The sequence below is a fragment of the Papaver somniferum genome, chromosome 2, assembly GCF_003573695.1.
Source record: "Papaver somniferum cultivar HN1 chromosome 2, ASM357369v1, whole genome shotgun sequence".
Taxonomy (NCBI): domain Eukaryota; kingdom Viridiplantae; phylum Streptophyta; class Magnoliopsida; order Ranunculales; family Papaveraceae; genus Papaver; species Papaver somniferum.
The window spans coordinates 199,372,740-199,389,148 of record NC_039359.1 but is presented as its reverse complement, the minus strand read 5'-3'; the positions used below and the strand labels follow the sequence as shown (position 1 = coordinate 199,389,148).

At 35.5% G+C, this 16,409-nt stretch overlaps 2 protein-coding genes across 2 annotated transcripts; both read left to right on the top strand.

The window, feature by feature from the left end:
- Positions 1-3,085: 3,085 nt before the first annotated feature.
- On the top strand, positions 3,086-6,960 carry LOC113350196 (sodium/hydrogen exchanger 3-like). Its single transcript, XM_026594298.1, has 14 exons — positions 3,086-3,635; positions 3,720-3,838; positions 3,982-4,079; positions 4,436-4,495; positions 4,586-4,632; positions 4,723-4,917; positions 5,024-5,070; positions 5,154-5,220; positions 5,308-5,408; positions 5,517-5,618; positions 5,777-5,915; positions 6,001-6,063; positions 6,147-6,230; positions 6,324-6,960. Exons 1-14 carry the CDS (start codon positions 3,489-3,491, stop codon positions 6,720-6,722), a joined length of 1,668 nt encoding a protein of 555 aa, XP_026450083.1. The 5' UTR covers positions 3,086-3,488; the 3' UTR covers positions 6,723-6,960.
- A 237-nt stretch (positions 6,961-7,197) lies between these two features.
- LOC113352573 (F-box protein At4g00893-like) lies at positions 7,198-8,133 on the top strand. Its single transcript, XM_026596382.1, has one exon. The coding sequence runs from the start codon at positions 7,198-7,200 to the stop codon at positions 8,131-8,133; it is 936 nt and encodes a 311-aa protein (XP_026452167.1).
- Positions 8,134-16,409: the final 8,276 nt, after the last annotated feature.

Sequence of the window (16,409 nt, the reverse complement as noted above, 5' to 3'; positions counted from 1 at the left end):
ATTAAAGAAAAAAATATTGGGAATATTTTCATTCACTGCCGAGTAATGGGAAGATTTTTTGGATTAATGAGAAGTTATTCTTGGTCCAAAGGTGTATAAATATAACTCTTGGGTTAGCAGAGAGGGGTGTCGAGAGTCTGGGGGGCTGAGGAGAGCCAGAGAAGAAGAAACTCGAGTTTTCCCAAACTCGGTTTCTGCTGCTGCTGCTGATGAAGAACACGAAGAACGGACCTGCAACAACAGTCGTTTTTCTACAGTAGAAACGACTAACACCTGTGGATCGTAATCAGGCAGTCTTATTTTCCACAGCGTTTGCGACAGAGCTTAAGCAGTCTTATTTTATCATTGAGGGTCGTAGTTCTCTGGTTATATTGTATTTCTCATATTCTCATCATTTGTAAACCATTTTTGAGCCATAATAAATTATTTTGAGAGCATTTTTACTATGATGAGTTAAACCCCAACACTGGGACGACGGAGGAGGCCGAACTTCATACATGGGTAATTTTATTAATTCTTTTTAAGACTATTGCATTAAAAATTAATTGAAATATGATTTGATTAAATTGGGTGTTCTTTGATTAGATGGGTCATGCTTAGCTTAGGTGATTTGATGTTCCATGCTTAACATTTACAATCAATGTTTTGAGAATCTACTTTGGCAAAATAAGAGTCCATATATGTTTTGAGCGATTATTGTTGAGAATAAATCATTGAGCCCTATGTTATGAAGATTGGCCGAATCATTAGTCCCAGTACTTCTCTACCAATTTGTCAATATTTTTGTATATAATTTTTATAAATCTAAAAATCCTTCACCTTCACAAGTCTTAGAGTTCGAACCTTCATTACTACAACCCACAAAAAAAATCATTAATCAGCGACCCCCCTCTCCCATAGTGAAGTGCACCTTCATTCTCATTTCGGTTCGGTACATTAAGCTAAAGATATACGAAAGTCCTTGTCGTATGCTTGGCCTTGCGGAAAAAGAAGTTGAACGACATGACAACCATTATTCTCGTTCTCTCTCCCCAAATGCAGAGAAGATTAGCAGGAATCTAAATTATGGTGCCTCAAAAAAAAAGGGATTTTTGTTTTGAAGCATGCATTATATTAGAAAAAATCGAAGGCTATTACATGTGGGTATGTGGTACCCGTAGAGTCATCTAGTAAAATTTGGCTAAGAAAAGATGGCATAACATGATCCCATATTCAATATAATCCCTATAAATTAATAGTGTTGGGACCACCAAAATTTATCAATTTATCGTGATATTAAATAATATAAAAAAATGGTAAGCTTGATTTCTACTGGGGTTGCCTCCTAAGTGAGTATGGCGCATTGGATGGAAGTTAATACGGGAGTAATTTTCGCAAATATCTCATCATCTATTGTTGTGGTTGGTGTCGCATATTGTTCGGTGAAATGTTGGAGAATAATCTGTACTATTTTATCTTTATCACTGACCCAGTTGTCTTGATGATCTTGTAGCTGCTGAATGTTGTTACAAATTCGATAAATGGTTGCCTTGGCTTGGAAGAAAGTTTTGTTGTTGTTTCCCGATTGTAACCATTGAATTCTGGATCTTTGTTGCCCATATGTTGCATGACATTGAAGCAGATTTAGGTGATGGTCCTTAAGTTGTTTTTATTAAAGAAGTCATTAATGGAGATCGTTGCCACTACGGGTAACACATTGGTGTTGTGCTAATTTTATCTGCGTTGTTGATTTCTTATCCATTGTTGGAAGGTGTCCAAAAGTTTCTTTATTTCATTATATATGTGAGGATTTGGTCGGTTGCGATGAGCTTTAGCTGAAGATCTAGCGCTGGTTCCAAGTCCATCTGCTGAGTCCGGGCGTATAAGGCCACCATCTAATACTTCCAAATTAACCGTTGAAGATTAACAATTGAAATTAAAATTTATAGATGGTGAGGTTTCGTATCTCAGATGTGCTCATTCTTGGTAGGAAGGTAGATTTTTATAAGAGGAATATGCCTAAAAGAGTTAACTCTTCACCCTCATCTCTACTCTTTCTCTTCCCTCTCTAACTCTAGAAAAAAATCCAAGCCGTTTCCCCCCTTCCCGCTCAGATCTAGTTCCATTGGAGTTGGATCTGAGCAGGTTTCTCTCAATTTCTTGATTTCAAGTAGGTTAGTAGGGTTAGGATTTAGCTTGTCGCTTTTCTTTAATGTTTTGTTGTCGTTTCAGCTTTCTCCTTCACTTTCATAGCGATGTTATGCGTTCTTGTAACGTTTCTTCTTGGTCTTCATGGCCTTCTTGATGTTGGTTTATGTGAAGAGCTTCTTCGAATCACACCGGCAAAAATTGAATCTCTTTTTCAACAATAGAGATTTAAGATTTCCGTTGGTTTTAGAAATTGTCAAGATTAATATGGGCATCACACTCTCTTGTTTTGACAATCATCTCTTTCTTAAGAAGAATATCTATCAAATGGTGGGGTTTTATTCCAATCACCATCCTCTTTCCGATTTAATCGGATCTCTACATGTATTTGAAAATTTTTTCGGTATTCCAACTATCTTCTTAAAGGAATATTTGAATGTAGTTTTTATTACTTATAATTTTGTTCTTGATGTTCTTAACTATCATATAATCCATTTTGAAGATATGAATGAAATGACGAAACTTTTATCAAAGAAAAAAAAATTATAAGAAAAATTACGTCAAAATGTTAATCAAATGTCACTGTAAGTCTCCAACCGTGTCATTGGATCCTCCATGATTTATAAAGAGAATACAAGTACTACTAGGAGCTGATAGGATTTCATATAAGACAAAAAAAATCCTAAGCAATTTTGACAGTTGGATCGACTAAAGAGAATACTAGTAGTGCATTCAAATAATGGGATCCTCCCCCTTCTTAACAGTTTTCCTTTGTCGTTTTATAACTACTTCGCAATAATACAAAACTTGACTTAATTGGATCTGGGCAAGCTTAATGAGACTATATAATTATAGTAATTAAATTCATGCTTTGTAGGTATTTTCTTAAAATAAAAAAATTCCAAGAAGATATGTAATCATTTGCATAATTGGTTGCGTACATTTTGCAACTCAAAAAGTTTTTAACTTTCTCTGTCTCATGACTCTCATCTCCACTCTCTCTGTCGATAATAATAGTTTCCTCTCTCTCCACAGCTTTGACTCTATTTTGTTACCCAATTCTGATTACTTTCCAAAGTTCTCTAGATTTTCTATTCAATTTCCCTTTTCAACTATTCGTAAGCTTCACAATTTAAGTCAATTTCACTTTCCATTTCCTAAAAAATCAGAGTAAAACAGAGGATATTTCAGTTTTTCTTGTTCAAATTTTGAAGCAAGCGATCTTCTTTTTCATTCTGTTTAAAGAACAAGATCAGTAGAATTAGCAAAACCCTGTCGGGGTTTTCGTTTGATTGAGTTTTTATAGGTTAATTCTCTTTGATTATATGAAAGTTTGGTTGAAAAGAGAGTGAAACAGAGCCATGTTGGACTTATTGAAGCTGCAAACAGAATATGCTGGTGTAGTATCCATTAACTTATTTGTAACACTTCTTTGTGCTTGTATCGTGATTGGTCATTTATTAGAAGAGAATCGATGGATGAACGAGTCGATTACCGCTATTGCAATTGTAAGTAGTATTATGCTCTTTGTAGTTCAGTTATAGTTGTGTTCTTCTGTTATGATAATCAAGTAATTTGTTCGATGATTGCAGGGATTATGTACAGGATTTGTGATTCTATTAACTACAGGAGGAACAAGTTCTCATCTCTTAATGTTTAGTGAAGATCTTTTCTTTATATATCTTCTTCCGCCTATTATCTTTAATGCTGGGTTAGTTGTGTTTTTTACATTTTGAATACTGTTTTTGATTCATCCCGATATGATTCTCAATTGTATTATTCAGACGTGTGTCACGTATGTATAGTTCCATTAATATGACTTGAGTGTGCTTTCTTTGTATGATTATATTGTAGATTTCAGGTCAAGAAGAAACATTTCTTTCGAAATTTCGTGAAAATTATGCTGTTTGGTGCTGTTGGGACATTTTTATCCTTTGCGATCGTTTCATTTGGTATGTTGCATCTATTATGTTCTTACTTCTTAATTGTGGTTACTAGATGTTTATAGGCGTGCACCTAATGGGTGTACAGTAGTACTTGCCTCATTTTAAAAAATAAGCAGGTAGTACTTACTTAGAAAGAGCAAATCTTGACGTGCTTGCTAGGTGGAGGGAAAAAATGAGCAGCATGACCTAGTTTATTTGTTCGAGCTCATTAAAAGCCTTTATTTCATCGAAGGAAAGAGTGTCAAGTATGATTTATAGATCACTGAAGGGTACATTCTAGTATTTGGGTCGAATAGTATGAATTTTGATACTGGCACATGTTAAGAGTTTATTGACATTATCTATCAATGTTTGTAATACAGGTGCTGCTCAAATATTCAAAAAGATGGATATAGGTGGTTTGGAGTTAGGCGACTATCTTGGTACTCTCTTTTAATTTCAATCTTTTTAAGCTTGTGATATTTTTCTGATCTTGTATGCTATAATTTCTTTTCCCTTCTTGCTACTTGCAGCAATTGGAACGATATTTTCGGCCACCGACTCTGTTTGCACCTTGCAGGTATGGAAAGATTTGAAATGCTTTGCTTTTGTTTAGACAAAAACAATAGAAGGTCCTGCAGTTTAAACAAGTTGCCATTTTCTTTTACAGGTGCTTAACCAGAATGAGACACCTTTTTTATACAGTTTGGTTTTTGGAGAAGGTGTCGTTAATGATGCCACGTCTGTGGTGCTCTTTAATGCAATCCAGAGCTTTGATCTCAGTCACATTAGCTCAACTACTGCATTGCAGCTCCTAGGCAACTTCTTATATTTGTTTATCATAAGCACATTGCTTGGGGTGTTTGTAAGTTTCTCCTGTTATATGAACATGTGTTGTACGCTTCATCTAAAGTCCTATTATGTTGTTGCCATTGAACATCTGCTGAAGTTTTTGTTCCTTTCTCCTACAGGCCGGACTTCTTAGCGCGTACATTATCAAAAAATTGTATTTTGGCAGGTCTGAGACTCTTCCTTATCTTAACAGTTCTATTGATACAAATTTTTAGCACTTAATTGTTTCTTTTTTGTCATGCATATCAGGCACTCAACTGACCGGGAGGTTGCAATTATGATACTTATGGCTTACCTTTCCTATATGATGGCTGAGGTTAGTGTTTTGTGCTAACTTTAGGTTGATGTTGAAACTTATGTTTGTTGTTTGTAATATTGGTTAAACTTTTATTTATCATTGCAGTTATTTGAATTAAGTGCTATTCTCACGGTATTCTTTTGTGGAATAGTCATGTCGCATTATACATGGCATAACGTGACTGATAATTCAAGAATCACTACCAAGTAGGTTGATTGTACATAATATTTGTTTGAAGTCATTCATGTTCTTTATCCCATGCTCTTGACAATTGATCAATCTATATAGCTGTTCCTCCTTTCTACTATTTGTAGGCATACTTTTGCGACGATGTCATTCATTGCTGAAATATTTATCTTCTTATACGTTGGTATGGATGCTTTGGATATTGAGAGATGGAAAGTTGTTAGTACAAGGTACTTCCTATTAAGCCATGAGAACCTCAACATTTATGGCCTAACTTATTCCTTGTCAAACTTGATCTCTCTTGATAATTTCATTTAATACTTATCTGGTTTTAATCACTCCAAAATCATCCGAAATACAGCTAAGTAACCATAATATGTTTCTGCAGTCCTGGAAAATCGATTGGGGTTAGCGCAATATTGCTAGGTCTGGCTGGAGTTGGACGAGCAGCTTCTGTTTTCCCTCTTTCCTTCTTAAACAACTTAACTAAAAAAGCGCCAGAAGACAAAATTAACATAAAGCAGCAAGTAAGTTGTCCGATGTCGTGGTTTTATGTTTCTTTGTCCTAACTGAACAAACTAATGTGCAAAACCCCTATCTATAATCCTGCAGGTAATTATATGGTGGGCTGGTCTGATCAGAGGTGCCGTATCTGTTGCACTTGCTTATAAACAGGTAATTGACCTAAACCACTAAAAGACCATATATAACTAGTCAACCTATTCAACTTATACACATCCCTTAATCTGGTGCTGCAGTTTGCACGCGAAGGCTACAATCAAACGCAAGGAACTGCTATTATGATCACGAGCACTATAAGTGTCGTTCTTTTCACAACAGTGGTAAGCTATTTCATTTCTTTACTACTTCCAGTGCCATGATTTTTGAGATTATCCAACCCAAGTTCTCACTTTGCTGGTTATTTTGTGACTCAGGTATTCGGATTGCTGACTAAGCCCCTGATAATACTCTTAATACCTCAGAAAAAGTTGGCAAGGAACTTATCGTCGGGGCCAACAACTCCAAATTTTAAAACTCCAGAATCAACCTTAACATTCCCACTCTTAGTTAACGAGCAAAATTTGGAATCTGGTCAGACGGAAGCAGGGACTCAAAATGTGCTTATTGATCAGATGGAAGGGGAGAGTCAAAACGGACCTAGACAACCAAGACTTGATAGGCAACTCTCCGCTACATCTACGGTACACCATTACTGGCGTAAGTACGATGATTCATTTATGCGTCCAATGTTTGGTGGCCGAGGTTTCACTCAACCGGTTGCCGGTGAACCAATTGACCCAAGTGTAACAGTTCGTCGGCCTGAGTCACCCTGAGCTCATGAGTAATTAGTCTCTAAAACCTCAGAAAATACATATACCACATTGGAATTGTGCATGTAATTAAAGTCCTTCTGTGAAGGAGTATCCTTGTGAATTTTGAAAAGTAAAAAAACCCGAGAATTTTCAATTGTTTTTCTTCAAGTCTCTGTCAATTGAATCAATCGATTCAAACTGTATTCATCTTCTAATTGAGATGATAATTTTGTAAATTATGTTATTTTTGCTTCCGTTTGCTTTCTCTTTTCGGTTACTGTTTTCTTCTGCAACAATTTTTAAACTACTAGGTAATTATTTATAGCAATCACAAATTCCTATTTTCTGTTCAACCTTTTACTACAAAAACTCCTATTTCAATACAACTGTGGAACCTAAATATGGCCTATAAATATATTTGCATCGATATGACATGACATGACCATAGAAAGAGCGAGATAGTAGAGAGGAAGAGAAATCAAGAAAAAGAGAGATCATGGGCGTTCTCGAGCAGCAATATGGTAGTGCAAGTGCAAGTTCCAGTTCAAAGTCAGGGTACTCTACACCGAGAAGGAAACCATTGTTGTTCCTCCATGAAGAATTACTGGAAGACGCTAAACAAGTTATGTATGATCCCGTTGAAGGAAGCCTTAGTCCTTGCAAGTTACCTGAACTACAATCCCCAGTACAATGTATAGCATCTGCATATGGTTGGTTACTGCTTTTATCAAGGAAAAGTCGGTGTTTCTTCTTCTTCAACCCGTTTACGCATTCGAGAATCAATCTTCCATACCCGAAGTTCATGATCAATTCTGCAGTGTTCACTGATCCACCTACATCATCAAGTTGTGTTATTTACATCTTTTATACGATATGTCTAGATGGAAGTTTCTACCGTTTAGAAATGGATGATTTAAAGAAGGAGAACCCAAAGTGGATTTACTGGGCAAAAACAATTCTTCCGGTCAAGCAAGCTATATACAGTTATGGCCATGTGTATTGTATTGATTCACTAGGAAAGTTTGGGCATTATGACATCGGTACCCGTACTTGGACTGCAAGAGCGGTAACTAATATGTTTACAGTTCTTCGGAATGCGTATTTAGTGGCATCTGGTGGAGAGGTTTTTGCAGTAACAAGAGATCCGGGTGGTGAATTTACTGGAGTTTTCAAGTTGAAGTTCAAGGAGAATGATCAGAAGAGAGTACGTTTAGAGAAGGTTACCAGTTTGGGTAACTTTACGTTTTTCGCAGGTCCATGTGGTTCTTTTTCTACTTTCGTAAAAGGGATGGAGAATAAAGTCTGCATTGCAGATTACAAGGGTGATCAGAAGTGTGCAATCTATAATGTCGAAGATGCTTCTAAAAATATTGTTCTTGATGTCCCGGAATATGGTGTGGATTATACTCCCGTCTGGATTCTAAAGCATTGAATTGAAGTCTCTCGCTTTGTTAGCAGCTTAATTTATTTTTTAATTGTATCCATGTGTTAACGGGTTAACTCTCGAAGGGCTTTGTGCACGATAATGAAAGTTAATAAAATTCAAGTATCAATTCAAAGTCGTAAAGTCACTGTATAACTGAAGCTTTCTATTAGAGCCTTGAAGAGAAATTATATAGTATTAGTATCTAACCCGTGCTACGGACTGGGTCGGTGGGTATGGCGGGCCTTCGCCCCACGCTCCTTGTCAAATGCATTGGTTTTTCTCAACAACCTTTGATTAGTTTGATTTTTAAAGGGATAGGGAACTCGGAATCTCAGATACACTTTAGGTAATTAATGATTTGAAGATTTAAATTTGGTATTATAAATCTAAATTCATATATTGATTTTGTGGGCAGATATCAAAATAATTAAAAAGAAGTTGACCCCATAAATTTTAGATTTAAAATTATAAAAATTTATATGACGTATATTCATTTGCATACATAATTATGTTACAGGGTCTACGATCCATGGATGTGTGGTCCATCAAGATTCCTAGAGTTGTATATAAAAGAAACTATGTAATGGTTCGATTCTTCTTTTTTTTTTTTTCCGAAATTGAAAAGGTTATATTAAAAAGAAAATCATCCAAGTACAAAAACTAGTCATAGCAGACTAGGTTACATATGAAGAACAGTTTCCCAGCTTCGCATAATATGCGTACTGTCCAGAAAACGAAAAGTATCTTTCTCGCAACACCAGAGAATGAGAGTCTGTTTAATGTGCAGATTATCTCATAAACAGACTTATGCCTCCCTCCAAAAACTCTACTATTTCTTTCCTCCCAAACGTTCCAAAACATCTCAAAATGCATGATTTTCCACAATTCTTTGCACCTGCCAGTTAGAGCGTTCCATTCCCAAGCTTCAAAAAGTTGCAGGACTGTACTAGGAAGAGGCCAGACAATATGAAGCGCCTTTATAAAGTAATCCCAGACTTTAAAAGTTGTAGGACAATGAATGAATAAATGATCTGTTGTTTCATCCACCATGTTACACATTACGCAAACAACACTTTCTGTATCTACCCCTTTGTGAATCAACATATCTCTTGTAGGCAGAGAGTTGTTGAAAGCAGCCCACAAAATAAAGATAACTTTTGATGGAATGCTACTCCTCCACAATAATTTATTAAAGTTGCAATTCTCCATAGTTCCTGCCAAAACATCATAACAAGATTTTGTTGAGAAATTACCATCAAAAAGATGTACCTCATCCTCTCCATCAACCAAGACAGGGACTGCTCCGAAATCTCTTCTCAACAGGTCCTATTCGAGTTGTTCATTTGCATTCAATCGATGTCTAAACAGCCCAGACCATCTTCCTTCCACAATCATGTCTGCTATTGAAGCTTGTTTATTACGACAAGCATTAAAAATAACTAGGAAAAAATCTTTAATACAACCATTAGCCAACCATTTATCATACCAGAAACGAATCCCTTTGCCATTTCTTATCTGAAATGTCATAGAGTCTTGAACTTCTGGAACCATTCTAGATACATTTCTCCATAAGCTTTTGCCTTGAACTGCACCATCATCTGTTTGGAGAATTATATCTTCTGAAACTTTCATCTTCTGCCGAACTATCCTTCTCCAAAGAGCTTTCTTATGTTTAGAGTACTTCCAGACCCATTTAACCAATAAAGTCTTATTAGTCACCCTCAAAAATTTTATACCTAAACCACCACAATGCTTTGGCCTGCAAATCTTTTTCCATCCCACCTAAGCCATCTTTCTTCTTCTTGATTTTCCCCCCATAAGAATTTTCTCATTAGTGCCACCATCTTCTTTTCAACACACACAGGTAAATTAAATAGAGACAGATAATATATACGGAGACTAGAAATACAATGATTGATAAGTACTAGTCTTCCTGCTTTGTTTAAGTACTTCCTCTTCCATGTATCCAGCTTCAACTCCATATTCTCTAAAACTGAGTCCCAAATTGAGGCACTTCTTGAGCTTACACCAATTGGAAGACCAAGGTATTTTATAGGCAGCTTTTCTATCTTGCAACCCATTTCTTTGGCAAGCACTTCAATGACATTGTCTGCACCCACACTAACCATGGTACTTTTTTCAAGATTTAGTCTCATACCTGTAAGAGCTTCAAAGACCGAAAGAATAATGAAAAGCCTTGTAACTTCAACAGGTTTAACATTAAAAAAAAAGAGTATCATCAGCAAACTGGAGATATGATATAATGTCTCAGTATAATCCACTTTAAATCCACTAATTTGTCCTATCTCAACGGCATCATTCATTAGTTTTGAAAGAATCTCTACCACAAGAAAGAAGAGATAAGGAGATAGTGAATCTCCCTGTCTAAGACCTTTACCTGGTTTGAACTTATCAATTGAGTTTCCATTCACAAGAACAGATAGATGAGTTGAAGGAACACCCCATTTAATCCAACCAATTCACTTCTCACCAAAATCATGCTTATGAAGAATACAAAAAATGGCTTGCCAATTAATGTTATCAAAAGATTTTTCCATATCCACTTTACACAAAACTCCTGGCATCTTAGACTTCAACCTGCTATCCACACATTCATTGGAAATAAGCACACCATCCAGAATTTGCCTATCATTAATGAATGCTCCCTGAAAATCTGAAATAAGAGAACCAATTAAGCTTAGAGGCCTGAAATCTTTAGGAGTGCAAGGGTCTTCTTTTTTAGGAATTAGAGTAATAAAAGAACAATTTAGTCTCCAGTCTAGAGAACCAAACCTGACAAAGTCATCTAGCATTTTCATAAAATCACCTTTAATAGTCTTCCAACATTTCTTATAGAACTCAGCTGAAAAACCATAAGGACCCGGTGATTTGTTAGCTTGCATGTTCTTTATTACACCCCAAACTTCTTCCTCTGTGAAACTCCTTTCCAGCCAGATCTCTTCTTTTCATCCACACTAGGAAAACTCAAGGAATTTAGTGTAGAGTATACACTGTTATGGTCTGAAAACATGTTAATATAGTAGTTTCTTAATTCTTCTTTAATTGCAGCTTGATCAAAACAGTCTACTTCTTCTTTAATTGCAGCTTAGCAATGGTGTTTCTCTTCTTCCTTGAGCTAGCAATCCTGTGAAAGTATACAATGTTAGCATCACCCCACATAAAACCATTTTGTTTAGCTCTAAGCTGCCATTTCCTGGCTTCAGAGTTTTCAACAGTCTTCAACTTAATCTTGTATTATAATCTTTCTTCAAACTGAGCAGGAATTAATGCACTACTCTCCTCTAAAAGATTAAGTCACCAATCTTCTCAGTCAACAAATTTTTCTCATTCCCTACAACACCAAACTCAGACAAACCCCAAGGCTTAACAAAGTGTTTCAAGTTCTGAAGTTTTAAGAAAAATATTGTACTAGAGCTTCCACTGTATTGCATAGAATTCTACCAAATTTCAACCTTTTTTTTCAAAGTCTTTATGTTCCACCCAACTTTTCTCCAATTTAAAATAAGGTTTAATTCTTATAGAGTGGCTTGTAATAACCATAAGAGGGTTATGATCAGAAACTGTTCGAGTCAGTGCAAATTGTAAAGCATTAGGAAAAGCCTCATCAAAATCAATACTGAATAAAAACCTATCAAGCCTACAAAGTAGAGAATCAGTTTGATTATTAGACCAGGTATAAGAACCCCCTACCAAAGTTTAGTCTACCAATTCTTGCTGAAGAATAAAATTGTTCAGAAATCCAGAGTTCCTGCTATCTGCTTCACCCCTATTTCTTTCATCATCAGACCTGACTGCATTGAAATCACCTTCAAACAAAATTGGTCCAGCCCACCAATGTCTAACCTCCTCCAAATCTTCCAAGAATTCAGCTCTAGCATAATAATCACATGGACTGTAAATGTTAGTTATAGCCCACTTAAAACCATTAGCTTTATTAACAAATAAGGTAGATAAATTATTGTATCCTTTTCTCTCATCCTCCTTAGTGAATCTGTTACTATCCCAAATGGATAAAATACCACCACTAGAACCCAATGATGGAATGAATGACCATTCAAAAAAATCATCGTACCATAACTGTTTTATAAACCAGTTTGAGAACTTCATAATTTTAGTTTCTTGAATAAGGCAAACAACACATCTTTGATTGTTGATGAGATTTTTAAGAGAAGTAATCTTATCAAAATCATTAAGCCCCTTATATTGTAACTCAGGATTTTAAAATCCATCACCAATGCTTCTCCCTTGTATTTTAGTGAGTCCAAATATCTCCTCCTCATGAGACTGCTGAATTAAAGTCTCATTATCCTTATTAATTTCCTTCGTACCATTTCTTGCATTCTCCTTCCCCTGACTTTGAAACCTGTCTTTGTAGTTAAGAACATGTTGTGTCATGTTCTTTTTTAGAGACATTATATTCTCATTTCTAATATGGCCATAGCTACTAGATAAATTAACAAAAGAATTCATATTTTTTGTCTATGTTCTCCTCCTTCCTTTATGACGAATTCTTTGTCATTTTAAGATTTTGGACAACTTCGTCTTCCATCTCCTTTCTAGCACTTCCTTCAGTCATTGAATCTGTCTCTTTTTCTTTGTTTATGGATTTCTCTAAACTTCCGTTTACAGAGTCTTCTTCATCAGGTAAGTGTCTAAAACGAGACCCAGACGCATTGAAAGAGTTATTGTTATTTGAGTTATTAGCCAGTGAAGTACTCATTCTAGGTTTAGACACGAAAATACAATTTCCATCATGATCTTCGCTAACAATATATCCCACACCCTCTTTAATGTAACCCTGTGTAGTTTCCATACTCACCACCTTTGGATTTGATCCATCGTCGACGTCCATCTTGCTGCGTGAATTACATACTGGCGAAGAAAATTTTGAACTTTCCAAGTTTGTTACCTGAAAAATCTCATAGAATATTTGAACTTGCCTTGCATACTCCAAATCAGATGACTAATCCTTCGACAAATAATTAGGATCCGAATTAATTTGCAACACCGTCTTCTCCCCTTCTATCTCCATTAGTAACACCGCTGGAACTCCTTGAAAACCACCATTGACAGATATCCTAAAGAAATGACATCCTCTCTTATCTTGAATTCGCAAAGTTTCCGTTGAAATTCTGTGCATATCTCCCATTTTTTTTCCAACCAAGACCATTGATTTTGAACTCCATAATCTGGATGGTAAACCCTTAATTTTAAACCATTGGACTTGTTTATAAAAATTATCAATACATATAGTTTGTTGAGTTTCAGTATTCCCCTTCAACACTTGAGATTCTGAAGCCTTTACATGGTTTTTGTTTTTGAAAATAATACCAGTGTCCTTGTCCTCACTCCCAAAGCATTCACATACTTTGATGATAATATCATTCTGAGTCCATATTATTGGCTTCCATAGTCTCTTCCATTTCGAAAACAACAGAGAGTAAATTAATCTCTTTTAACTCAATGAATTTAGAAGACTTAATCTTCCTTTTGATAATCCCAGTAATCTTTCTCCAAGGGGTTTTGTGCGAAATTTTCATCAGACCCTATCTCTTTTCTACAGACTCCTTTGGTTGTAACTTCGGAAAGTTTGAACCAGAATGTATAGACCCCAATGAATTATGTTTCTTCTTATTCAAAGAAGACTCCATCACTTCAGCTAACATAGACCAGTACTCTCTATCATCACCACCAGGAAAACAAATACTGAATTTCTTACTTTCTCCATCTTTTCTAAATCTTGATAGTCTTAGGTATTCACCAGCTTCATTATTTTGAAGTTGCATCAGGTAAACATCCACCTAATATTTCAGACCATTTCTCCTTTGCAGATCCGCTATCCGATGTAGACACCAATATATGAATGATCCATGAAATCATCTTTTTATCAATCGCCAACCAAGATCTGAATCCTCCTTTTCCTCTTTCTGTGAACTTGATGACCTTGGTATTCCCAATATTATCTTCTTCAATGGTAAAAGATTTCCTATCCAGTTGAATGAATCTTCTTGAAGGATTAGTGTTACCTTCTTCATTGCCAAGACTAGATTCCGTACCTGTTTTCTAAGAGCTCTCCATCGTTTGAGGTTTATCTAACCCCTTCATCATACGATCTTGTCTTTCTTTAGATATTTCACTAAACATAGAACTAAAATGTTAAAACTAAAAGGAAAAAACTCACAGCGAAAGTAAAACTCCACTAATAAATAAATCTCGACCCCAAGGGGAAGGATCGAAGATCCGTCCTTGGACAGCGAAGAAGTTCAATTGGCACACTCACAAACTGATTCAAATCCTAGGAATGAAACGATTGTGAGGCTGAGTTTACAGAGGGAAATCTCCATGACAGAGAAGCTCCGTCAGGATATTCCTACTACGCTGTAGTTTTGATGATGGTTATATTCTAATCCCCTACTAAGATTCTTCTTCTTCCTCCTCTTATCTCTCCATGTTTCATCTCTAATTCTCCTCAAACATGTTATCAAGCACGAGCTCTTCCCTGTCCCCTAAATTTGCTTGATATAAATTCACGGAGGTAAATTAGCCGAGGTATCCATTGAAGCTATATTTTTTGCTTCTTTGAATCAAAGACACCAAATTTACTACCCATACAAACCATTACTTTTTCAATTATTTTTTTCCTTATAGAAATATGTGATCTATACTTCTGTTGTCGGTCGTGTATTAATCATATTTCCCATGTACATCCGTGATTGATGATTACTTAATCGTTAAAAGTTTGTCTATATTTTGGTTTTATATTCAAGGTCTAAAAAACAAAACTGATTTTATTCTTTGAAAGATTTTGTCTCATGTCTATTTTTTTTTTGGTTCACTAACCATGGTTTACACTTGAAATTGATGCCAGAACGATTGACTGCATATTTTTTGTCCTGTCGTGAGCATATTTTTGTGTCTGCCATGACAGTCTAGTTCACATATATCCTTCACTCCACCATTCAAGTTTCCATAGACCTTATTATATAATATTATATTGTTATGATGAAATTGTGTGGGTTAATTAAAGACTGATTTTACATGATTTTTTTTTTGATCAAAAAAGAAACTTCATTAGATAGGATTACAAATAGTTACATCAGTGTTTGTACATCTTTTTAGATATTTACATTTACATATACACTTAGGAGGATTAAGCAACCATGTTTCAGGTTTTTGTACAGAGGTGGCTGCTTTAGCCAGAGTATCTGCTAAGCTGTTTGACTTGCTTCTTATATACATACACTTCCACCTATCAAAAAACTGGAGTAAGTATTTACAGTCCAAAATAATACTTTGATTACTCCATGACACAGAACTAAGAGTACTGGTAACCGCATTTATAATGTTTCTATTGTCTCCCAAAATAGTGATGTTGTGTAGCTTTAAGTCCTTGCTCCATTTAATAGCTTCCAGCAAAGCTATAACTTCTGCATACTCAATAGTCAGAGCTGAGATGTTAAAGGACCTGGCGGCATAGAAAGTACCTGCATTGTAAAAAATGATTATTCCAATACCTGCAAGCTCTGATCTCTTGTTTTTCGCAGCATTGATATAAATAAGATAGCTATTTTTATCAGGCATAAAAGCAGTAATATAAGAAAGACGATCCATACTAGCAGGCATATTGAAATGTGCAGGGGTATGCATCAATACAGGGGCATTAATCCTAGTTTGATTATTCTTTAGAGCATGCATATGTATGTGTGTTGAGCATTTATCTATTTCTGTCCTGAGATTAGTTTGCATGATGTTTATGTGATGCAACGTGGCATAAGGATTCTGTTGTTGTTTATCAAAAGCAGACTTGCATCTACTGTTCCAAATATGCCAAAGAATAATGGCAGGCTTAGTATAGTCCATCTGAACATCACTTGGATGCTTAATTTGTTTGTCAAACCAAGATATATTCCAATGTTAAATTTTAGGGTACTGATGGTATTTTTGCGGTGGTTGTAGAAATGGTAAGTAATGGTTCGTTCAAGATTTGTGAAAGCAGTTTTTTTAGACTTAATTTTTATAAATAAAATTAACAAACTCGAATAAAAAGTGTTGTGAGAATTATGGAGAGACTGGGGTTAGGATTCCGCTATTTACCAATTCCAAAGTGATACTAATCATGCAATTCCACACGTTCAAATTGATTCTCAACTCTTGCAAAAGTAGATTTTTAGAAACAACAAATGTTAATCCAAAGCATGAGACATCAAAACCCTAGGCTAAGCATGTTCCATCAAAAGAAAATACAATTGTTTAACAAAAAT